Genomic DNA, 24659 nt, shown 5'->3' with positions numbered 1-24659 from the left:
AACATCTGATGTCTGTATTCTCATACTTACTGTCATTGTTGGAGCCAGTTTCCATAACACCATAAGGAGGAGTGAGAAGTCCAGACATATACTGTCGATATTTCTGAAAGACAGCAATGGCACATGCAGTCAGGTACAGATGTATAAAGTCATTCAGTGGATAATGTGGCATTTACATTTGTGTGTCTTCTGCCTTGTGTTTCACATGCACCCAAGCAATTGGGGGTATTCAGACATCTCTTTACTCATAACACTACAGGGCCTGCTTTCTTGACTGCACAAGCTGCCTTTCTTTTATCAAAAAATTGTGCAAAAACATCCTTCATCTTCCCCAAAGCATGACTTTCAGGGTTCTAATAAATAAATATTGCGTTTAGTTGTGTGATTTCCCATAAAGGCTGTTTTAAAGCTCCTTTGAAATTGCATTACTCAGCTAATCTCAAGCTAAAAAACTACTTTATTGTAGGGATGGAGACAAGACTGGTAGCTGAAGGTTCGTGAGAACCGTGTACCACTACAGCTCTCGTGTCAGATTTGAAATCTGCAAAATTTAGTGTGAAAACTCTGAGCATTTCATTCCAAAACACTGTTCGGTTTTCAGAAGCTACAAGGTTATTAAACACACAAACCCAGCACCTCATGTTACCTACACACACAATTAAAAAATTGTCTTATCAGATAAAACTTTGTAACTGTAAAAGGCTCTTGCTTTTGATGATAACTTCCTCATGCAGGTAGTTTAAGAGCCAAGGAGAGGTGCACTCAGCTGGACCTTGTATTAAGAAATAAGGTCTGGTTGAGGACATTAAGATTGGGGACAGCCTTGGCGACAGTGATCATGACATAGTTGGGTTTACTATTTTACAAGGAAGAAGCAGGGCAGTAAGTAGGATTACAACCCTGGGCTTCTGGACGCCTAACTTTGTACTCTTCAATGATCTACTTGCAGGAATCCCATGGGCTAAGACTCTAGAAGTCAGGGGGGGCCAAGAGAGCTGGTTAATATTCAAATGTCACTTCCTCCAAGCTCAAGATCAGTGCATTAACTTGAGTAAAAAATTGGATTTTTGTTTTCAATCATACTGTATTACTGTCATGCTTAAGGGTAAACAATTATAATACCCTTTTGGAAGTGTCAGAAAATAAGCTTGTGCAACTGGGATGCTGATGCTCAGGGTAAATGAAATGTGTCATGCAGTCCTGAGGGTGTGCAGTGAGCTTAACGTGAACAACCAACCAGCTGAAATCCATGTAGGTTTCAACTAAGCACATGTACTAATTGAGATGGAACATTTTCCCTTTAGTACAATTTTAAATTAAAAGTTGTATCCTTTGCTCTATGAAGCTGTTTGTATATATTCATTTTTAAAATGTTGTCTGCTGGATTTTAAAAAATGCTTGAATTATCTCTTTAGCACTTCCTTTTCTAGGAAATATTTAAAAATTTTAGCACTAAAGACTGAGTGTCTTGCATTCTAACTAACAACAAAATCTACAAAGATTACATTAATCTTAATAATCCAATCCTATTTTTAGACAAGCTATTACATTCTAAAGCTTAGTAACATATTATTTAAATCTCACCCATAATCCATCTGAAAACTCACAGGAGTAAAATATATATCCCTGATCAGTCACACAAAACAAATGCTACTTCATTTGAGGATAAAACTCTCCCGTTTTCTTTCCCAAATCATTCACTTTCCCATACTCTGCATCCAGTCCTATGCCAGGAAATCAGTGAGCGGAAGAATGTAAGAAACAATTACTTTCACAGTTCAACTAGTAAATCACACACATAAAACGAGAAAAACTCATTTTGGTTGGCCAAATTAAAAAAGGGAAAACATGTCACAAGAGGCTGAAATAACATTTTATTCAAAGAGTAGATAGAAGGTTTGTTCTAATTTCCACTGAATTTGGCCTTGAAATCTGATTAAGAAATGGAAAATTTAAATACTTCATTTGGGATAGGATAAAACCAAACTTTAGAAGTATTTTTCTGCTGTTGTTCTTCCGTCATTCACATGATATTTGTTTCTTTGTTCTGTTTTTCCAAAAATAGCATTTTTCCAGAAATACATTATTATTCCACATTTAACCCACTTTGATTTTGAATTTGAAATGCAGGAAGACAGTACTTTTTTATTGCCTATATCACATCCACAGTCATCAGTTGCCCTTTTGAATAATTCTCTAATATTTTTCCTGATTATTCTTCTAATGATACAAAACATAGAACCCACCACACAATTTCCAAAAGATCTGAGGGCCTAGCTTCACAAAAATGCCTACAGGCAGAATAAGCCAGAATTGCATACAATATTTTAAAGGAAGCACCTAACTCCATGTAGCCCCACCTCATGCTCAGGATGGTGGCCAAAGCCCACCAGGAACAAAAGCACAGGCTGCCAAGGACTCTATGTTATCTTCCACATGAAAGTCCCACTCTGCCATGGGATGCATCTACTTAGTCTGATACAGCAAGATCAGTAAGCAGTGTTGCCTGTGAAGAAGTTCAGGCAGCATTACCAGAAGAGGCACTAATTGAAGACATACCCACAGAAAGCTCAGTTTTTCAGACTCCTCCAGGGGACCTTTGCATAAATGAAACCACCTTCTGTCTCTGGAGGGAAGGCTGATACGTTTGTATACACATGGTCTCCCATGAAGATACCTTGGTGGGCTGCAGGCTGACCTAGGAGGCATAATTTGCACCTAAAATTGTGTGCAAAGACACAAGTAACTGTATAAAGGTGTATCTATTGGAGCAATGAAGTTCCAGGCACAAGATCTCTCAAACATGAGATAATGAGGAAAACACAACCCTGACTGAGATCTATCTTGATACCATAATGTCTGGAAATGAAAAGAAAATACAGCAAGTTGAATTGTAGTGGCAGGTGGCATTTAAAATCATCCCAAAGATTAACAGACTAAGTATTTACAAAAGGCTTTTGAAATTGTATTCCACTGGTGGTATGAACTCTGGAAAAGCTCTCCATATGAAAGACAACAACAGCTATCAAATTATCATAAGCTTGTTTACTACCACAAGTCTTCCAGTTCTGTAAATCCAACATGACAGCAGGTTTTAAAACTACACTCAGTGACCTATTCTTTGTCTTCAGATTTATAACAGTTTACAAACACTAGTATGCAACAGCTTAAAGATCAGACACTTACTGCATCTAATCTGACAGCATAAGTAATATTCCAGTTACTGACCACCTCATGTCCATGCAGTGATGAAAATTAACACGACCTTTTCATCCACTGCTACAGCCTACAGCACAGAAGACTGCTGACAAAGAACAGTTGGGGGTGGGCAAAAAGGAGGAAAAAGAATCCCATGCCTTACTGGGGAGGAGCTGTGGGTGAATTTTCGTACCATCAGTTTTTAAGGCCACTCATTATCAGGCTTTTCAGTGTGTTCCTTCACATGGTCTTGTTTAGACTTTATTTGCAGTTAGCTGCAGTTGGTCTCAGAGGTTTTCATTATTTTCTTCGAGTCTGTGACCATAATTTGTTATATTTTTATATGCTAATGTTTAGAAAGGCAATCAGAATTACAACTCTGATGCAAGCTATCTCTAAATTCCTTGTAGTTTTTTCTAGCATACATAAGGTATATAAAATATGTCTTTGTAGTTAGTCCCTTCTCCTTTGCTGCAGGTATTGAAGAGCTAAGAAAGGGAAAGAAGGAGCAAAAAATATATCTATACAATACAAACACTCCAAACAAGGCAGATGTAAAGAAAGAAAGAAAGATGTGAAGAAAGAAGCCTTTGTTGTCTTCCATATGCAATGCATAGTAAAACCACTGCATTCTGATGGGACTCAGGACTGATGAAGGGAAGACCTCCTGGGTATAAAGCTTTGAAAACAGGTCCCGCACCAGATACTCCCCCAAATGCCACAGTTCTCCAGTCAGCAAAGAGCAACTGGTGGGCTGTGTAATAGGGACCCAGGTAGTGATGGTTTGTAGCACCAGAGGAGTGAAGTTAGGCTTCTGATGCTTTCCCATTCCAAGATAAATCTATACCTGGCCAAATACTAGGAAGTGAATTTCTTGTAACATTGTAGAAGGTTTTGCAGACCAGAACAGGTGCTTGGTGGAATACATGATCTTTCCCTTTCTCCTTCTCCCTGACTCAGTCTCCACTTTCACAGTCACTTTTGACCAGAAGTATTTCTGCCTCGTGGTCTGCCTACCACTTGCAGCAGAGAAAGTGACAAGGCAGGGCCTGCATTACTTGTAAACTTGGGAGTAACACAAAATAATTTATCTTAGTTGTAGAAATCCTAGGCTAAACATCAGGGTGCCCTTTACAAACTCATTTTTCAAAACTTGGTCTGTTTTATTAGATGCTCTTATTTTGACTGTAGCCTGATTTCTGCAATGCTCCTGCACTCTCTGTCCATGCTCCTGTAATGGTTTCTCTTAGGGAATATATGCTGTAGCTTGACAACATGGGCCAGCTTCACTATTTTCTTTAGACAATAGGTAATTGATCACTGATGTTGTCAGTACAACTCTGTTCTTCCTCTAAGGTCTCTGCACCAGTCATACCATTTTGGCAACCTCCCTTGTGTGCATTACTCACAAGGGTCTAACAATTTCATGATGCATTGTTTCTTGTGCTCTTTTCTCCAGAACAGTAAGGAGGGAGGTGAAAGAGCCCCTGAAGATCTCCAGACCCTCTTTTCATGCAACAAATCAAGCAGAGATTGCTGCTTCTAGACTTGGGAGACTTTTCTCAAACTCTTTGCCTTTAGATCTCCAAATACCACTCCACACTGAACCAACTGAAAGTAAAATTTCAGGTTATCTGCCTGCTATCTGTTAGTGTTTTCCAGTAAAAACTCCCTAATGCTCTTAGAGAATTTCACAAGAAAACCCTGACCCTTATAATCATATCTATAGGGATTTTTTACCCAAATCCTGTTACAAACAAAACACTTCCTATTTAGTATAGTATGTGCTGAGACAGATTCAGACACTGCCTTTTTTGTATGTTTAGAAATTAATAACTGTATTTCTTCTAAGCAAGCTCAATCAGAGAAATTCCATGCATTTGGAGACCCATAACTGGATATCACAAAATACCTGACCCGTGGCTGTTTAACACGGGACAGTAAATAACTTCTTGAAACAGATGCTTCGCTCTAGAACACTAAGGATCCAGAGTATTACTAAATACTTGACTTATTCATTGACAGAATATATATATTTGCTGTCACTCACAATATAGGTAATAATAGCACTGAGGTATTTCTAAAGGAAAGCATAAAGACAAAATAGGAAAAACATTATGCTACAATAGCAAAACCATATCTTTATGTATTGTGGAAAATTTAGAAAAGAAACCATGTGAAGACCTTGTAATGACTTACTGAATAGACTGTTTTGTACACGTCAGTCAAGTGATTAAATTGAGACAGACAAGGCTTGAAATAGAAGTGAAAATACCATTTAGTCATATTTAGATAAAGTAAATACAGGAAATGCCTGAAATTGCTGGATCCTGACCCAGAACTAGTACAGTTTATAAAATAGCAAATCAATCTGCATCTTTTCCATTTACTTACCCATTTGCTATCTTCTGAATGTATGCATGGCCCTAATCAACTATGCTTTAGATTTTATTTGATCTCTTTGTTTTGGAGGCATACATTTTTCTGTCACATTCCCACTTAAAGCAATTTATCGTGCTTGAAAAGCTCTGTGCAGAATTTGCTTGACCACAGAATCCCCTTGAGTTTTAATCTAAAAGAAAAATGCACCCAGCTCCCTGAAATCATGCCTAATAGCAGAGTTGGCTACCAGATAGAAACCCAAAGATAAGACCAAATGGCAAAAAATCAAATCCAAGGAAATTAGAGCATAAGCAATGATTAAACAAATTACACAGCCTATTCTGCTCTATCTAATTTAAATATAGTAGTGACATCATGCAGCCCTCTGAGTCTGTCTTCTAGAGGAATTCACTCAGGAAATGCAGCTGGGTGGAGACAGGACTTGTTTGGGAAGGGTGGGAAAGACTGCCTACGCCAAAAGAGGACAAAACATATAAAAAAGAACAATCAGTACATCTGATTTACGTGTTTTCTTTTGCTACATGTGTGTAACCACAGATAATGTGTTTATAGAAAAAAATAACTGCCTTTAACATGAAGTTTAAGTTTTCAAAAGTGGCTGAAGAGCATTATACAATTCCATTTTTACTTTTTCACAGTGATATGTGTTGAATTTCTTCATTTTAAAATCAGATGATAATGACTGTCAGCAGCAGTGCTTCAAACTCAATACAAGATCAGAAAATCAAGCTGTGCTCTCCTTTCTTCCCCTTTCATTATCACTTGGTAGGAGAGGCACCAAATCACACCTTAGCTGGAATTTTCTGAATTATGCAAGTAGCAGAACAGAACCTTACTCCTCTTCAAAATGTTTTGCAATTCTAACAACTGTAAACCTGCATGTTTATTAGCAAAGCCAGAAGATGTCTCTTGTCCGAAACATGTTTCTCTTGCCTGAAAACAAAGAGCAGAAGTACCAAGACAAGGTACCACTTTAACATAATTTTTCTTACCACTACAGCCAACCTTTAAACCTAAATTGACAGCCCTTAGATCAAGCTAAGTCTGGCATCATCTCATGGATCATGCACAAGGGAAGCCTTTTCCAAGTACAATTTCCTGACGTTCTGGGCACAAAATACCTCCTTTTACCTTCAGGCAGTCACACCTCCTATTTTCAGATATACTCTTTCAAGGAGGGAAGAATAAAGCCGCCCTCTTTCAGGTGAGCTCAGTCTTGGTATGCCATCCAAGAAGGCAGTGTACAAGGAAGATCAGACACAGATGATGTGAGACTTGCAAATACAGGATGAAGCTGTGTGGCCTTGGTTCTACATATCATTCTCTTTCCATAACTATAAACATCAATCATTACCAGTCCGAGAGGCAGGCACTGACTGGAAAACATGCTGTTAATTTCAACAACTGTATCTACTTAGAAGGGACTTAACTGAAAAGTAAAATCACAAAAAGAAAAGTAGTTCTACCCTGGCTCAAACCAGGACAGAGAGAAGGAAGAAAGTTCCATTGGAAGTTAAATGTTGGAAAAAGATGCATTCACGTGACACAAGAAGAAGGAAGGAAGTGAAAATGTTTTAGGGACCAACGGATGAAGGGTAGGAGGGGAGTGCAATACATAGCCTGAACAGACTCCCTCAGTGCACTGGACAGATGACACACCACAGAGTGGACAGACTTCAGGGAAGAGAGCACACTCTAAGAAAAAAAAAAAAAATCCCAGTGTGAAGTGGCCCTAATAAATATCCCCCAAAAATTAAGTCCCTCCTCTCTCCTATTGCCACTGAAGAAGCAGTTCAACCTTAGAAACAGATAAGCAAGTTTGCAACAGGCAGAAGCTAGGGTCCTTAAATCTGGCTGTCGTTGAGACAGTTTAGGCTTATGTATTCTTCAGATCCAGATGAACAGCACATAATACAACATCAAGCCTCTGTCAATTTTCCAATTACAAGCTTAATCTCCTTTTTCCATAGTAAAGCACTGTTTACATTTGTTATTTCATATCTTGTGGTATCTGGATGTCAACTACAAGCAAAATTATTAGAAAATAGGATAGAAAATGTTAATTTTAAAGGATTAAAATGGCATAAGCCAAGCAGACTCCAAAATACCCACAAAATCAAAAGTCCTCTGAGATTCTGAGGAGTGACTGGTTTAAAGAAATTGCAGGACAGTCTCTGAGATTAATTCACTAAGGTAAAAATAATCCAAATCCTTTCATTTGCCATTTAAAAATTACTGAGATTGTTTTTTCCAACTGAGCTGAGCATCAAGCATGCAGCCTAGTCTGACTAGGCTGACACTTCAGTGTGGGCAGAAATTTTGTATCAAAAAGCCTTTGCTTTCTGTTTATTTTATTTTTTTAATGGGAGTTTCTTTCACAGTACAATATATAATCCCAAAAATGGTCAGCTTAGTTTTCATTCCTCATTACCAGCCTTCATTCTCACTATGATCTGTCACATTATTATCAACAGGACTAAAACAGCATTTGAGATATACAGCTTGGCACAGGAATGAAGATGCACTGTAGATTTTCTTAAGTGGAAAAATCAGTAAAGAGATGTTAAGGCTTAACCTACACATCACCGAAAGAGAAAAATGGAACAAGAGGAACATGAAAAAAATTGAGACAACTCACAAGATAATGAAAGCTAAAGTATTAAACTAATCTGAGTAATAAATTTTCCAGAAAAAGGAAGATGGGTAGAAGCAGAAGAGTATAACATCATCTCGGTCACCTCCTCTGCCTATCAAAACCCTGAAATCAGTTTGACTTGAGTCCAGCTTTGCTAAATTCTACTCACAAAATGAAAGTTCAGACCCTGTCTCTCCCTTCTCCCATCCAGAAAGGCTCACAGTGCACTCAGAGGCAGGATGCAAGCAGGAGAATGTCACAGCACAAAAGCTGCAGAATGGCACCAGGGATTTCTGCTCAAATAAAGCAAGTAAGATGACATCAGAGCATGAGGTAACTGAAAAAAATAAGTTCACAGCTTTGGTATCCATTGTAGGACAGACCTCCAAAGGCTGAAATGAAAATGCCTTAGGGAATACTCTCCCATCTAAAAGAAAAGTGTTTACCACATTCTTGCACTAAAGCTGTAAAATGAGAAGGGGATACAACTAATAAAGAAACTGAGCCAACATTAACCCAAACAGAGCTTTACTTAGACATAATCAGATTCAAGGAGACACAGTTATTGCTATTAAGTTTCTGTGAAGAACTACACCAATTATGATGATGAAAGAAAGTAAGCAATCAACTATAAAAGAAAGAGTAAGGGGGTTGCTTGAGACTCACTAACAGATCATTAAACTTGGCCACATACTATAGACGTAACAACAAGCAGTTCTGTGAGGCAATTTGACAAAGACGACAAAAAGGTATCAAAATAAATACATCAGCTTGAGCTATGGAGGTCCCACAACCTGCTTCGCATGAACCCTGGCTGTTCTTGTTCCAAACCCCTTGGAAACAATGTATTTCAAGGGATAACATTTACACAAAACAACCAGCAGCACTAGAGAAATACACTGTTTCTATAACGAGAACACACTAAATTGTTTTTCAGTAAAGAAAGAAAAATAACTATGCACAGTATTATTGCACTATGATTTTAAATTATTTCTGTAGACTATCAAATTAAGATGAATGGATTGCTTAAGACTTCCATTGCACAAGTACATTTTGAAAAGGTACAACATGGACATTACAAAATTATTTTTAAAAGGGCTTGCTAGGAGGATGCAGTAAACAACCCTGTCTGTGCCTGTGTAGTGACAACTGAGAGGAGAGAGCAACTTGTTCGCTCTTCCTTCTGTCCATTTCTCTTACGTCAAACAGCCCTGGATAATTTTCCCAGCCTTCTCATAAAAAGTGTACCCAAACTTTTATTGTTGTGTTGTAACTGTGGCCACAATGTGCCAGGCCCCCTCTGTTCAACTGAGGATATAAAGACTTTGTTCTGCTTTCCTGACAAAACATAACCACTTTCCCTGTCAGGAAATGCTTCCCTTTTCTTCCTTTTTTCCAGTAACTTCCTGGTTTCGGTGGAAAGATTTTAAACAAATTTGAGACAGGGCTCAAATAAGGTCCAAAATATAGTTTTGCTACTAAGGAAAAAGAGGGCATTCCACTTCACTAGGTAAAAGCCACAGACATCAACTGGCTAATCCAAATGCCACATACACTGTCTACCATGAAGTAGACACATCACAGAAGAATTGGTGGCAGGAAAGAGCAAAATTGTTAAATATATAAGCTCACAGAAAAACTTTTCAATAACTTTGATTGGCCGTGATTACATTTGTATCCCAAATTTATTTTGCAACTTCAATTCTTAGTATGAGCAATTCTTCCAAGTGTTTCCATTTGTCAGGTTTTTGTGGACACCAGTATTGAAGGTGCCAAGCCCCTCCAACAAGCAGCTCTGGCTATCGCCTGATGATGCAGTGTTGAAAAATACACATGGGCATTCTTATGCACTCCTGATAGAAGAGAGGCAAGTTTTACTGACAAGTTAATCTGCTATATTTCATCCTTCTGACAGCAAGAATGATCATTAACTCTTAGAGCAAGTGCATTGCTATAGTGGGACAAGATTTCCTGATCCTCCAGAAGACAAAACAAGGTAACTGGTAATCCTAGAGTTAGAACACTTCTTAACTGAAGGGCTACCTATTTTACAATGACCTGTATACATTTCAGTCTATTTTTGTAGGGCTCCTTCTCTGTTGTGAAGTAAGACAGAAGAAGCTTGTTATTGTCACTTTGATCCTATGTATCCACTCACCGTTCAAAAAAAGTGTATATACTATGCAGTAAAATAAGCTACAGGCATGAGTCACACCTTCTTCTTGAGTGTCATGAGGCACCAGAGGAATCAAATGACCTCTGTATCAGAACAAGGCATTACCCACCAAGCGACAAGTGTAATTATAAAACAGCCCTTAAAAAAAGTTTCATTAACAGAAAGAAAACACTGCCTTCACATCTAAATCCAGTTAAAATAATTCTTCTGTAAACTTACAACTCTAAAGCTATATTAGAGACAGGTTTTGAAGGACATAGTGTAATAAAAAACATAGAATCATAGTGGTTCAAGTTGGAAGGGACCTTCAAAATCATCAAGATCCAACTCCCCTGCCTGTTCAGGGACACCTCCCACTAGATCAGGCTGCTCAGAGCCCCACCCAACTTGCCCTTGAACATACTGGAAATCAGACACTTTTTCTTTTTTTTTTTCACATGGCACCTGCTGTTTATCTGATCTGTCTCTCATCAGATTCTCCTCAGTAGTGAGAAGTATTCAGTGCTACAGAACAAGGGAGCTGTACACACGTATGCCACACATATTTAACAGGCTAGTTTTCAATGTACAAGTATCACCCCACATACAGCTACCTGCTTATTTAGGGAGCATCACAGATGCAATTTTAGTATTACTCTGTCTCTTTAGTTTTATGAATTTCAGACTTCTGTGAAAATCTTGGCATATTTCAGATAAGATAGCCACTGTAATCTCTGTCTTCTATATAAGATGATTATTTGCATAACTCCTATGGAGTTAAAGTCCATTATATACAACTGTGTTTAAATAGATCCTCAGATGACAGAAATTAGGAGTTCCACTGGCTCCAGCAAAACTCATTTGTATTCATTGATCTGTTCCAAAAGCACCAATGATGATTTGTCTTCCAATAGGAAGGTATATTGTGCACTAGCTAGTACTGAAGACTAGATCTCAGGAGATCTCTTCCATATTTCCCAGTATGCTGCTCATTCACCGTAACTGATAATTGAACACAAACCAGTTCAAACTGGGCAAAAAGTCTGACTACCCTGTAGCCATACTGCTAATTTCTGCAGTGGGACTCATTTCTGCCAAAAGTCTACATTCCAGCTGTGTCCTGGCTCTCTTCTAGGGAACACAGATGAGCAAAAGATTTAAAAGGCCCCCAACCACAGCCTCAATGCTACAGAAGAATCATATAACAACTTCAGACATTGTTTTCACCTCTACACTTTAGGAAATCACAGTAAGTTCCAAAAGCAGTACACAAAAGCTCTAAGAAACAGGTATGACATACTCTTGCCACTGTCTTGAAAAAACGGTGGTGTTTTCTCATGGCAAAACCACAATTTTCACATGAATGGTATTGGTTAAGTTGAGCAAACTTGACAGGTATTACAAATACGACATGATTAGAAAGAGCAGAGTAAACAGACCTGCAGAGCTACTGAATGACTGACTGCACTGCTCAGTGTCAGAAGTGCTTGCTTCAGATAGAGCTAATCTTTCCTGCAAAGAGAAAAAAGTGGGAAAATCCATATGAGAAAAAAGTACTAGTGTCTGAATACTTGATAGGGAATCATTTGTCAACAATCGCATGGATCAAATCTGACCTCTTTAAAAGGAAAACGGCTAAAAGTGTCTAAAGGTGCTACTTAAATAAAGAAATCGGCAAAAAAGAACAGATATAAAATTAAGAACCTGAGGAAGACCAACACTGCCAGCAGTGGTCTGCTGATGTGCTCTGCTCCAAGACAGAAACTAAGAGTCTGATCTACCAATGTGTTACTCTGATTTCATGCCTGTGTGTCTTTGTTGCAAGACATGTAAAACTCAAATAATGTTAATATACCAGGTTAATTACAACAATTGAGATGTAATTCAGGAGAGCTTTCCAGAGTATATATTAGAAGCAGAAGGAGCTGATGGTGGCCAGAAAAGCTGTTTCAAGCTACCAGTAGATGAAATTGACAAGACTTTGGACTCAACTGACAATTTCTTTGTTGGAGCTGTAGTCCCAGTTGAGAAGTTGATTGTCTTCTCTCTAATTTGCATAGAACTATGTTTTATCTAGATCTCTCACCATCATCTTAAACAGTTCAAATAACAGTAACAAACATGCATACGAACAACCCCTAAAGTGGCTCTGTCTAGCAGAAAAGGCTACAAAGAGCCTGACCCAAATCATCTCTGAATTTATCAGTATGTTTTAGTAATTTCTGAAAGATAAAAGATGTAGCTTCTCACAACTCAAATTCTCTGTGTCACTTGTTAGGCATTGCTCACTAATGAGAATTAATACTATGTTTGATGTATTCCTTTATGGGCCTCTTCTCATGCCTTGCAGTAGAATGGTCGAACCTCTTCAGCAACAGCACCCAGAGGCCAGTTTTGTGGTGGCCTCTTGACATGCAAGCCAGGCCATACTCTCTTCCTGCATGGACAGGTGGCAGAGTTGTTTGCAGACACTGCAACAGTCTGAGGGGCAGCAGGAGGCACTTGGCGATTAGGCAGCATGATGGCCAAACAGCGGCTCCCCTGTACCTGAGAAGAAAGCTGCAGGCCAAGCAGAAAGAACCTGCAGGACAGGCACACCAGGCTGGGCACTGGGGTTATTCACAAAGGGACTCTTTAACGTCATAATCCGTGCATTATCATCCCTGAGAACACAGCCCAGTGAAATGCTAATGAATTATGAGCTTAATATTTGTAAAACACTTCAAGATATGTAGATTAAGGACCCCATAGAAGTGCTAACAAAAACAATATTATTCTGACATTGCATACCTTCAGGAATAGACAAACACTACAATATATTATTGGGCTGATATCTCTTTAAATATAGATAATTAGATCTCTGCTGAAATTCCCATCAGTGTCAGTAAATGTGTGTACAAAGAACTACTCATCTGATTATCTTACAATACAAAACCCCCTGCATATATTCACAGTTATTATATATTCAGTACATTCTCTTTAATGTCAGTACATCAAATGTGTTTCAGTTGAGATTTAGCATTCATCGTCACATTCAGGCAAGTTTTGTCTTGCCTTCTCATCTCCCACACTTGATCTGCCTCTTTAAACCTGGCATTTCTAGCAATCTCTCCCAACTAGGTTTTAATAGTAGATTCTTCTCTCTGCTCATATAAGAAATAAGCAAGAGAACAGTATATAATGTCTTGTTTTATGTACAACATCTGGTACCGTAGAAAGAACCACTGTAATTCTTACCAAGGCAGCAGAAAAAAATAGCTGACAATCCTCCTGAATGGAAAATGGTTCTGCAGCACTGCCTATAAAGCCTATTAGATATTATTCGAAAGGTTAGCAGATTTCCTGGCAGAATATAGTACAGTATGTGGGATTTGACTGCTATATAGAAGCAGAGCACTGAGAGACAGAGGGCCTTCCATCAAACACTAAATGACAAACCTCAATCTGCTTTTCTCTGCACTAAATTAAAAATGTCAAGAGAAATCTGGCAGAAGTCTACACTTCCTAATGTTAATATTTTGAGTGATAGCCTACACAAAGCATCTGCAACAAAATAACCTTCTCTATTTAATTGGTAAACAAGCTGAGGGTACATTTCCCAAAGCTCCAGATTGACTCATGCAACTATGCTCAATTTATAGCAAGGACTTAGGCATTTTAGAGACTACACAGCACTGACATTCAGTGACCCCAGGGACAGAATTCAAGGGTATTTAAGCATTCATAGACACAGTTGCCTAAGCACTGCCCCTCTTAACAATCCCACAAGAAGTATATGACAACTGGGGGCTTCTCTGTGAGGTTATAAACTCCTATCTCTATCAAGTCTCCAACTCCAATAAGAAGGTTATTAAATTCAAACACAATCTTTAAAACGGGAACCACAACGGAAAAGTTCACCTTTGCAATGACAGCTCATGACAAGGGCATGCAACTGCCAATTGGGACTGTACAGGAGTGATCTTTCAGCAGCATTAGAAGCTTCTAAAGCTGCAGATGAGGCATTAGCTGTTTCATTCAGTTGTCCAAGCAGAAAGCAGCTTGTTTAAATCATAGGCCCAGTGATGCAAGAAGAAAATATGTTTCCCTTCCTCGTGGACTCTGGAGAGCACAAATAGGATGAAAGAGCATTTGCCTTCCAGTGACTTTTAATTGCTTGAACTTTCCCTGTTAAAAAGTAATATTGTTTTCCAAACCTTTCCATAAAATTCTAGCTCTTCAGCTGTCTGTCAACACTCAATTGTCAGAGGCTCCTTGAAACGGCAAAATCTTCAAGAGGAGCCTGGGAAGAAAGTACCTGAGATACTGTCAAGTGTCTGAAGCCAGGACTAGTCCATGGAGCCTAGGAAGTTGTCAGGTTTACAGCCCCTGTCTGCAAAAGCACTGCCTAACTAGGAATCAAATACTTATAAAAACCTGTTCTATGCATTTGTGGAAATAACAGTCAGAATTAACTTGGCATGTTGCCATGCAATTACACCAGGTCATGCCATGATGTGGTTACTTGTCGGTACTGAGACTTATTGAAGTGGAATAAAGTGCTATTCATGAGCTAAAAGCCAACCCAATGTTTTATTCAGAATTAAGATGCTTTTTCCAAAGAGGATGGCTTTTCCAAAATGGTAAGCACTAGGCCAATTCTGTTTCCTTTAATGTCAGAGGCAGCTTCTGAAACAGTAGCCCTAATCTGAACTATTGTGCTGCCTGTTCAGGGCAACTCTAATCTGGCAAGCCAGCACCATCTCCCCAGGAGATGAATATGGCTAAGAGTAAGCAAGCAGCTGGCACAAAAAAAGGAGCTTGGGCACAAGGGTAACTAGGGATTGACAAGCCTAACAGGAAAACCTTTTCCCCATTGTGAGTAAGCTGGGGGAAAAGCTGGAGAAATTCTGTTAAGACAAACTACATTTTAGAAGTATTCTGCACAGAGGACAGCTAGGACCATCAGTAAAAGACCAAAATACATTTTAATTACAATCCCATTATGACTAAAAAAAGTCTGCCCAGCAACATTACAGGAACTATATATTCCTTCCAGCCCTCCATTCAGCACAAATTCCAACACAACGTATCCGGAGTCTAAACATTTTCATTAGACCAATAATTTAATCCACCTTGTACATGGTTTCTACATAAATTTTTCCAGAGCTATTGCTGTTGTTGCATATCATTACAATTTCAATTACAAGGCTACATGATACATACAGTTGATATTCAGTCCAAATTGTTAATGTTCAAGTGAATGAGGTACTATTGCATATGTCTCATTACCAGGCCATATTGCCCAAACCTAGAAATTTCCAGGAGAAGCAGCCCCATGAAGATTATGACAGCCAGTCCATTGTGCTTGGGACATTGCTACCCAAAAGTAAGGCCAGCCCAGATTCAAAACACTTCAGTAATGTCTCAAAAAAACATCTTGCAGATTGCTGGAGAATCCATTCCTGGCTCTTCAGTACCCTCTTAAGAGGTGACAGAAAATACCAATATTAGTAAAACAAAAGCTACTAGCTATAATCAGAGAGTCCTGTCAGAGTGCACCTGGAACAAACCCACTGAGACATTCCTGGTAGCCGCAGAAGTCATTGCATCGGTATCTTTTTTCAGCCTTGAAACTATAAATAAAAGTTGTAACAAAACATTTTTTGAAAAGTTCTTTTTCCCCTAACAAAAATCTCAAATGTTAAACTTTCATTCAGGTACAAAGGAGTTCAAGTCAGTAACAGATGTGGCTGTTCAATATCACCCTCTTGCACTCTCTTCCTTCTCTCCTGAAGTCTGTTTTATTTTCACCATCTAATTGCCCATATTCCCAGCTTTTAAAACTTTGTAGCACATACTGCTGCTCCTGAGTGGCAACACATGTTGTTACTCTGTGTAAAAATACGTTTTCTTGCAATTCCCTTTTTGAGCAACCGGTGCCAACGTAGATTACAGCCAATTTGTCACATTCCCATGCAGCCCAGGGCTGTGGGCCATGGTTCCACAATGCAAAGTATTCAACACAACCATGGCCTATGTCCTACCAGCCACTAGGCTCCTACTCCTGTGCACAACATATCTTCCTGGTCAAGTCTGCAGTGACTGGAGAGGGGGCCCAATTGTGAACAGGGATCAGTGAACACATTCAGGTCTTTAAAAAATTGCTGCAGAGTCAAAAAAGAATAGTCAGAAAGCGACAAGCCAAATCTTGAGACAACATCTGCCTCTTTGTAACATGAGAAAATAGACACATTTTTCTGCACAAGACCTGTCAGACAATTACAAAAGTAATCAAAGAACACTAAAAAACTCTAGCAAACCAACAGAGTACTTGGTTTTGCTTTCCAACATTACAGTAAGTTGGGTTTATGCCTTTATACATAACATTTTAGCAGTCATTCAAGGGAAACAGAAGATGCATGAATAGGTATGTAATGCATATATTTCACTCCATATTACATTTCAGATTTTTACACAGAAGCAATTTAATTAACATCAGCCAGAAAAGAAAAATATAGCATGAAGGTGATCCAAGTTCTACTTGTATAGTATTTTCTCATTAAAAATAATGGCCCCTTTTCCACTGAAAGAAAAGCTAGAACAACCTGACTCCCATCCATCCTAAATTGTCTCATTGTCTCCAACTGTACAAAGATGAATACCCAGATTAATCAACCATTTCCAACTGTCTGTCTTCCAGATCATGGAGCATGTAAAAAAACCCAAACTCTCTCACTGCAGCTGGCATCACTACTACTTCACAAGTTCACAGTGCAGGGAGAATCCAGGCACTAGAGGTTGGCTGCATATCTCACTTCTAACAAGCTTTCTGGTTTGAAAGAGTTTTGCAATAATGGTAGCCCTTTGAAAGTACTTTTGCCTGTTCTCTTTCCATTAAGAAGTCAGCAGCCAACTACTGAGAAATGAAAATTAGTCAAACACCTCTGCAAGAGCCCCATGCTGAACCATGAAGAGACTACTCCAAGAGACCTATTTCTGGTGCCCTGTGTCTTACCTTGTTCCCATGAGCTGTTAGATTGGATTACTTCAAGAAACAAAGGTAGCAACATCAACCTCATACACATCAAAAGGCACAGTCTCTACCCTTTTAAAAAGTGCAGTCAAGACTTAAAAACTCAAAATTAAACAGATTTAATATTCTTTCCTTGTCCTGATACCTCATTTGAAGCTACTTTTCAGTAGACTGATACAGTGTTAAGAGTTCCAGTACTTAGGCAGCTGTACAAAAGTCTAACCATTCTTTTCTCTCTCTGTACTGACTGGCCTAGAGTATTCTGTAGAGCACATAATCATATCTAAAGTTTTGGCTCTCCTTCTGATCCATCAAAGTATTTAAACGGATAAGCTTTTGGTCTCCAAGCCCTTTTGAGAGCAAATTTTATCAGCAGCCATTCACTGGAGTTCATAAATAAAGCAGCAGGCACACAGAAGCACGCAGAAAGAATCCTGCAGCAGCTGTATGGATCATACATACAGCCACCACTAAGATGACCACAAACCTAACCTCCTGGTTTTGATGTGGGGCTGCCCCAGTCAGGACCTAGGGGGTTATTCCATATTTTAGAGCATGTTCTCTTCATCACTTCCAGAGAGGAAATTTAAAGTGAATTTGCAGATGCATCTGGGAATTTAGCAATCCTCGGACTAACTCTAGGAACAAAAAGTAGTAATGAATTTACCTAAAAATCAACTAACTCCTCACCCTCCCCTGCAATTCCCTCTGAAACATCCACTGAATAATTTGCCAATTAAAAATTAGACAGTCCACAAGCTTGCCAGTCATTCATTTACAAAAAGACACGGGGCACCCATTTTAATGCTGCAGTCACATTTTAATGAAATATTCACCCTTAGAGGTCTTTGAAGGGAGAAGATTATGCTCCCTTCGACAAGCCCATTGTTAAAATATTTTTTTCCTTTAATAGTTAACAGGTCCAACAAGAATGTGGCAGGCAAGTCATAGATTAAATAGTACCTTCAACAAATTGGACTCAGTGACATCAAGCAAGAGTCAGAAAGCACAAGCTGAGGGGGATGGAACAGTAATCAGGACATGCATTAACTTTTAAAGTTTGCCATTGTCCAATTGTTTTTGGGTAGCGTGCATGACAGTGCAGGTCATCCACTGGAGCAGGCACCTTCAGACTAGGGGCTGCAAAAGCTCAATGCCTCCTTCCAGCAGAAGTTCCATGAGGAAATGTGACTTGATCTAATTTTGGAATCTGGAAAAAAGACAAACATCAGGAAGGAAGTTTAAAAATATTTGGAAAAAAAGTCCTTTCAAATAAAAAGGAAACTCAAACCAGATAAATTTGAATAGCAGTAAATCAGCACCAAACTGCAGTGACATGTATCTTTGGAAACTGTACAAAAAGATTACTTGTCCCCTCTGGAACATTTCAGACAAGGAGCAGGAAAAGTCATTACTATCTTTGGATGGGTTTATCTGAGTGGTTTTCAGTTGTCCCTGTATGTTCTGTTACTGGCAGCATTTGTGTCCAACACACATTAAACTCTGCAGTTAGGTCTGCACAGAGCTCCATCCACTATCCTTTGAGCTTCAGATACTCCTGTCTAAACCCAAGTCTGGAATACTCCAGATCTCACAAATGGTCAAAGGTAACAGACAAGAGATCTGCTAAGAAAAGAACTTTAACAGGCGAAACTACTTTCAGGTTTCTGGGATAAAGACACAAATTCCTAATTCTATATGATTTTTTCAGTACCACGAATACAGTCCCAGCTACCACAATCCCCCTGTGGGTTCCTGCAGGACTGCTTGGTCCAACAGGGAATACCTGTGAAAGCCTCAACCATACTCTCTTGGAAGATCAGGATCACCTCAGTCAGTTCCTCTGATTCACCTGGTAAATACAGTCCCTAAGAGACTAGTATGGTGAGTCAATTCATCATTTAACTTGTTCAGTTCTTTAAAATGCTTCAGAGAAATGAAATTAAGACATTATTAGCCAACTCCCAGTTGTAAGAGAGTACATCCTCATTATGCACAACAATGATCTAATTTACATTACATTGATTCTCAGATGGGTGAATAGATGCATGTTTGCCTTACAATGTCTCCAGAGGGCAAGGGTTTCCTCCTAGTCCCACTTTGTTCTCCTTTCTTCTTCCACCCTCACACCCTTCTTTTTTCTCTGACAGCTCTGTAAACGGTTCAGAATTTATTCTGAGAGGAAAGGGGGAGAATGAGCAGTAAGCAAGGCAAAGAGGTTTACCACCTCCTTCTTCCCTTGTCTCTTCTCCTCCTGCACAGCAGTAAGCCAAACTCAGTAAAGTCAGAGGGAGAAAAAGGAACTACATAAACCATTTGGAAAACACCCATTCTGAAGATGCTGGTTTTCAAGAAAAGGTGCTGAAATGTTAGAATTAACAAATATAACTGAACAGAAAAGAATTCTAACTAGTCTTTCTAAAATGAAATAATATTGGTTCTAGGCTCTTTTCCCTCTGTGTATGAGATTGGCACAAGGGTCAACAAGATTTCACGTATCAGGAGGAGGGAAAAAGAAATCCATATACACACCTTCTTCTGTACTGCTGTTGTTAAACTTTAAAGTACAACTTCTTTTATTAATATATCCCAGACATTTTTAGTATACTAAAAGACAGTCCCCCCCAAGCCTCTCTTGCTTTAATATACCCCAACTCAACCTCTTTGCTGTGATAAATTTTGAATTCATAAAATAAATAAGGCCCAGCTGGGTAAATAATAAGCACAGACAGCATTGTAGGAAGTGGTTATTTACCCTAAATGAGCACTCAAACAACCTCATACCCTCTTTCTTGGAATCAATGTAGTGCTGGAATTTCACATTTCAACAATATAATCTATGTCTTCACCACAAGTGCTAATTATACAGTTAATCTCCTGCTTCTCCTCTTTTTAAAGCAGTTTACCATTGATCTCATATAGTCTAGCATTTTTAACTCACCTATGTTTTCAGCTGAGTAAAGTATTCCACGTTTCCAGACCTGAGATCCTACACAGTATTGCTGTATGGTCTTTCAGGGATTGTAGTAGTGAAGCCCATCTGTAGTCGTATCTCTGCATCACCAAAGTTCTGTGCAACCATGGTGCAGTCAGTCTGTTAATTCTGCCTCTGATATGTGCATGTCAGCACTGAAGTTCTGCATCTGTAAAACACTTTTGGGATCCCTGACAAAGAAGGACTCTATGTAAAGGTCAGATTAGGAACCTTCTTCTTGAGCAAAAACATTTTAGGAGAATTTAAACAGATATGCAAGTCCAGCATTCTGAAAATTCTCACAGCTGCTGTTTGCTACCAAAACTGTGTGCTGCTTAGAGTCATGGGTGTTCACATGATCTGCTAAGCTGGGAGCTGGGGGCTGTCTCCTGCTGTTGAACTTTTTCCTCCTGCACTTTAAGATCTGCCCAGCAATGCTTTTATTGTGTTCTGTTGAGCACCCATGTAAAGGGCATGTGATGGCAGTTGCATCTAAATGGATTATAACTAGTCTCTCAGTTCTTACTATTTCCTTGGGTGTTGAAATAAAACCATTAAAATTTGAGAACTTTTTTAAATACAAAAACTCTCAGAACAAAAGGCTAAAATAAATGCAACTTAGACCACACTTTGCCTCACATGGTAACCACAGAGTAAAGGAACAACATGTTCAATTTTCTTTCTTTCTATATATGAAAGTACGTATGGTAATTTTCTTTGGAGAGTGATAATAGCAATTCTACTTTCTCAGGACTCAATACACAGAACATACCTCATATGGGCTACAATGTTTTCAAGATTTATTTAAAGGCTAGGGCAGAATGGAATGCTAGTAACATCACTGCAGGCTTTCAGAGAGTAACCAAGCATTAATTCTCTGCAAAAATATGAAGCTTATGAATTCAAAGTCTGTCCAACATTATAGTGATGAACATTTAGAAATATAAGCAATCACTATATAAATAACATAACCCAGCAAAATCCACAGGTCAACTTTCTGTGCTGTAACAGGAACTGTGGCAACAGCATAGGGCATTACAAGGGGATTAATGACTAGCTGGAATTAATGGCCCTCAGCTATGCCTGAGGCAATCAAGTCCTCCCACCTACTCAGTAATCCCAGGGGACATTCTAGTCTTCTTTGGAGCATTAGCATCCAGCTTTTTTATAAAATCCTTTCTGTGCAGGATTTACGTAATTATTTGTAGGACTTTATAGATACATGTGAGTAAAAATACAGTGAATTAGATAGAGCCTATCAAGGTGAAAAAAACAGCATCAGTGCCTTCAAGAGTGTGTTTAATAGGAACAAACATTCTCAGATAACGAAGAATGGAAGTGGGCTTGTATTTTTGATCACTTGCCCTCTGTATATTTGAAGTGAGAACTATATTGGATTAACAGCTGTCAGTCTTCAAGCACTCCACCTCCTTCAGAAAGTCTGTGTTTCACCCTTGCTCAACTTCTTGTTGCAACACCCCACACAACTGCCACTACTATCACCACTGCTGTATAAATGTCACGGAATCTTTTCAATAGGCACTAGGTACTTTTGAAATTGGCTACGATGCATGTACAACAAAGGGAGCAAACATTTTAGTCATCATTGCCTTTTAGATATTAGCATACTACAGATCTTAATTTGGACAAAAAAAATTAAAAAGGTGACATGTCATATGTTATTTTAATCCCTGGCACAGTCTCTCAGGCTTTTTCACTCCTCACTCAAAAGAACTACCTTTGCAAGCATTCACTGGCTGCCTCTTGGCATAGACACCAAATATATTACAGATTTTCAACAGCTACAGTTGCATTACGTATTGACTATTTTCTCAGATGAGTTCATCAGAACTGCAAAGCAACCTTCAAATCTGGACCCTGGATATTCTCTTCCTCAGAACAGCATTACTCTGAAGAATAATCCATTCGACTGAGATGCAATCTGGAATGTTGCCATTCACCACAGCAGTAATTCTCGGTATTACTAGCAGCAAATGAAACTTAAAGAGGTCTCTCTGACTGCTGAGCACCACGTACTAACTCTCAGCAAGCTGAGCTCCACACTTACACTGCAACGCTCTCTACTACCATAGAGCCTACCCATAAAATAAAGAACTCAGCAATCCGAAACACAGTTATCACACAGTATAAAAAACAGGTTGTCTCATGTGTATTTAAGCTTCCATTTGCTTGCTTATCAATCACTTGCAGTCAAATTCGCCGTCAAATGCACGCAAGACATTTCCCACCGAAGCCTCTATGGTCTGTGAATATCTATCTAGATTAAAGAGGACAAAGTTTTGATTCCTGTTGCCAAACATAGAAAGTTTTCATTATTACATCTATTTTTTTTAAGCTACTGAAAAATTTAACCTGTAGTTGTGTGTTCCTTCAATGACACAGATCCAGTATCAGCACATGGTACTACTATCTGTAACAGTTAATTGTATATGGAGCAATACAGCAAAAATAGTAACAGAAGAAAAACAAGCATATTTGCCACCCAGTTGTTTCAGCATTGTCCACAGATTACTTTAAAATAAAATGCATAGATCTGAAGTATCCCCCCCACTATAAAATGGAGCTGACAATTTTATCACTGCTTATCATGGCCTGGGGAAATTATGCATTTGTGTGCAATTATCAGTTTTCCATAGCCTTTCTCTGTCTGCAGATTTTTTGTTGCAGTGATGGTGATGTTACTGGGATGGCTAACTTCCTTCCCCTCAACAAGAGATAAAAGCTGAGATGACAGTTTCTGGCAAGAGAATTTCTGGCAGAGGAAGCAAAGTAGGAAATGCAGCTCCTGATACAAAACAGTCCACTCTGTCTCATCTGAGAGAAGGCTTGCTGCCTGGGTATTTCTCAGATCTCTTTGCTGGATAAAAATTTGCCAGGGTTTAAAACATCTGAAGCCTTCTTGTTACATGAATTTGTGCTTTACAGATCATGATAAATCCTGGCTGAAATATGGAAGTGTCAGTTCCTTTCCTTCAGTGAGGTTATACATTTACAGTGCAATGAGTGGGCTTGGATTACAGAGTCCTTTTCCACTCGAACTGAAAATACCTGTATGTGTTGTACAAGCAGTGTTCAAGCATCGCACAAAAATTACAAGAGACACCTCTCCCTGAAGGAATTACTCAGTCCCTCAAGAATTTCTTTGCATTATTCCTCATACCTCTCTTTCTGCCTCCTTCCTTCCTCTCACCACTCATAATCTGCCTGTAGAAAATAATGCCAGGTTATTCAATGGCCTTGTTATATGTCCTTACGGTAAGTTAGCAAACTGAGAAATGGGGTTCGTATGGGTTTGTGGCAGAAAGTTCAGCCTGAGGCTCTGCCCCTTTTCCTGGGATGTTCAGATGGAGTCACTGAGGAAATACAAAACAGAGGCAGGGATTCTGAGTTTTAAAAGGAGCACTGGCAGCCTAGTGCTGTGGTGGGAAAACAGGAACAACCACCCACCCATACTGCTCCCCAGGCTCAAACTGGGAAGCTAATTGGGACATAGCCCAAGTGTAGTACAAGAAGTCACACAATACTTCTCCCATGGCCTTGACTTCTGACACCAATGCTAAAGGTAAATTCTACATTTTATTGCTCACTCTTCCTTCCAGTGACTGCTCCCTCCATCTTTCAGTTATTTGTTTAGATTTTCAGTACATAAAAATCCTGGCACTGCCACTATGGGCTCTGAGCCATCTGAGCAATCTTCTTAAAATACACTAACACATCACCCATATGGTTACCTAATATGTAACTATTTACCTTCCAGGATAATAACAGAAGTAACAAAAACTGTTAAAAGCTTCACAAAACTTCATGAGACATTATCACCCTAATTAGGAATCTATTATTTCCACCCCTGGCAGAGTTATAGATTCAGTCTGCATGATCCCCTTTTTGTAATATATTTTCAGTATAAGTCTCCCTTAAATAAGACTGAAATATCAGGCAGTGGTGGTCCTTAGGAGCTGTCTGAGATCACTGTTGTGTGTATCCCAGCAGAGTTTGATACTATGCAGTTCACTATGCTCTGGAAGAAACTCACTTCAGAGAAAGCATTTAACAAGGCTGGGAAGACCACCTGAAAACTAGGAGAGATACAAAGGGAATTTCTTTTCAGGTAGTTCTTCTTCCAAAATAGCTTATAATTGTTAAATGGCTTTCAATGTAGATTCCAACAGCTAGTTAGAAGGCTCAATTGAAGTATAAAATAGTTTGTTTTTCTTGTAAGCTGTAATTGGTACTATTGCTTTTATAGTCAACTTACATG

The 24659-nt window shown here is 38.9% G+C and overlaps 1 protein-coding gene across 4 annotated transcripts in view; it reads right to left on the bottom strand.

The window, feature by feature from the left end:
- RAPGEF4 (Rap guanine nucleotide exchange factor (GEF) 4) overlaps window positions 1-24659 on the bottom strand; it is a 122938-nt gene that overhangs the window by 69385 nt on the left and 28894 nt on the right. For 3 of the 4 annotated variants that reach the window (XM_009996155.1, XM_009996154.1, XM_009996156.1), the window contains exon 4: window positions 31-103. In XM_009996155.1, coding sequence (XP_009994457.1) covers window positions 31-103 — 73 coding nt within the window. Of the gene's footprint in view, window positions 1-30; window positions 104-24659 lie in introns of those variants that run through there. The other variant, XM_009996153.1, reaches the window with a different exon arrangement.

This window comes from Chaetura pelagica, unplaced genomic scaffold (assembly GCF_000747805.2).
Source record: "Chaetura pelagica isolate M959 unplaced genomic scaffold, ChaPel_1.0 scaffold3, whole genome shotgun sequence".
Classification (NCBI taxonomy): Eukaryota; Metazoa; Chordata; class Aves; order Apodiformes; family Apodidae; genus Chaetura; species Chaetura pelagica.
This window is presented reverse-complemented; position numbering and strand designations above follow the sequence as displayed.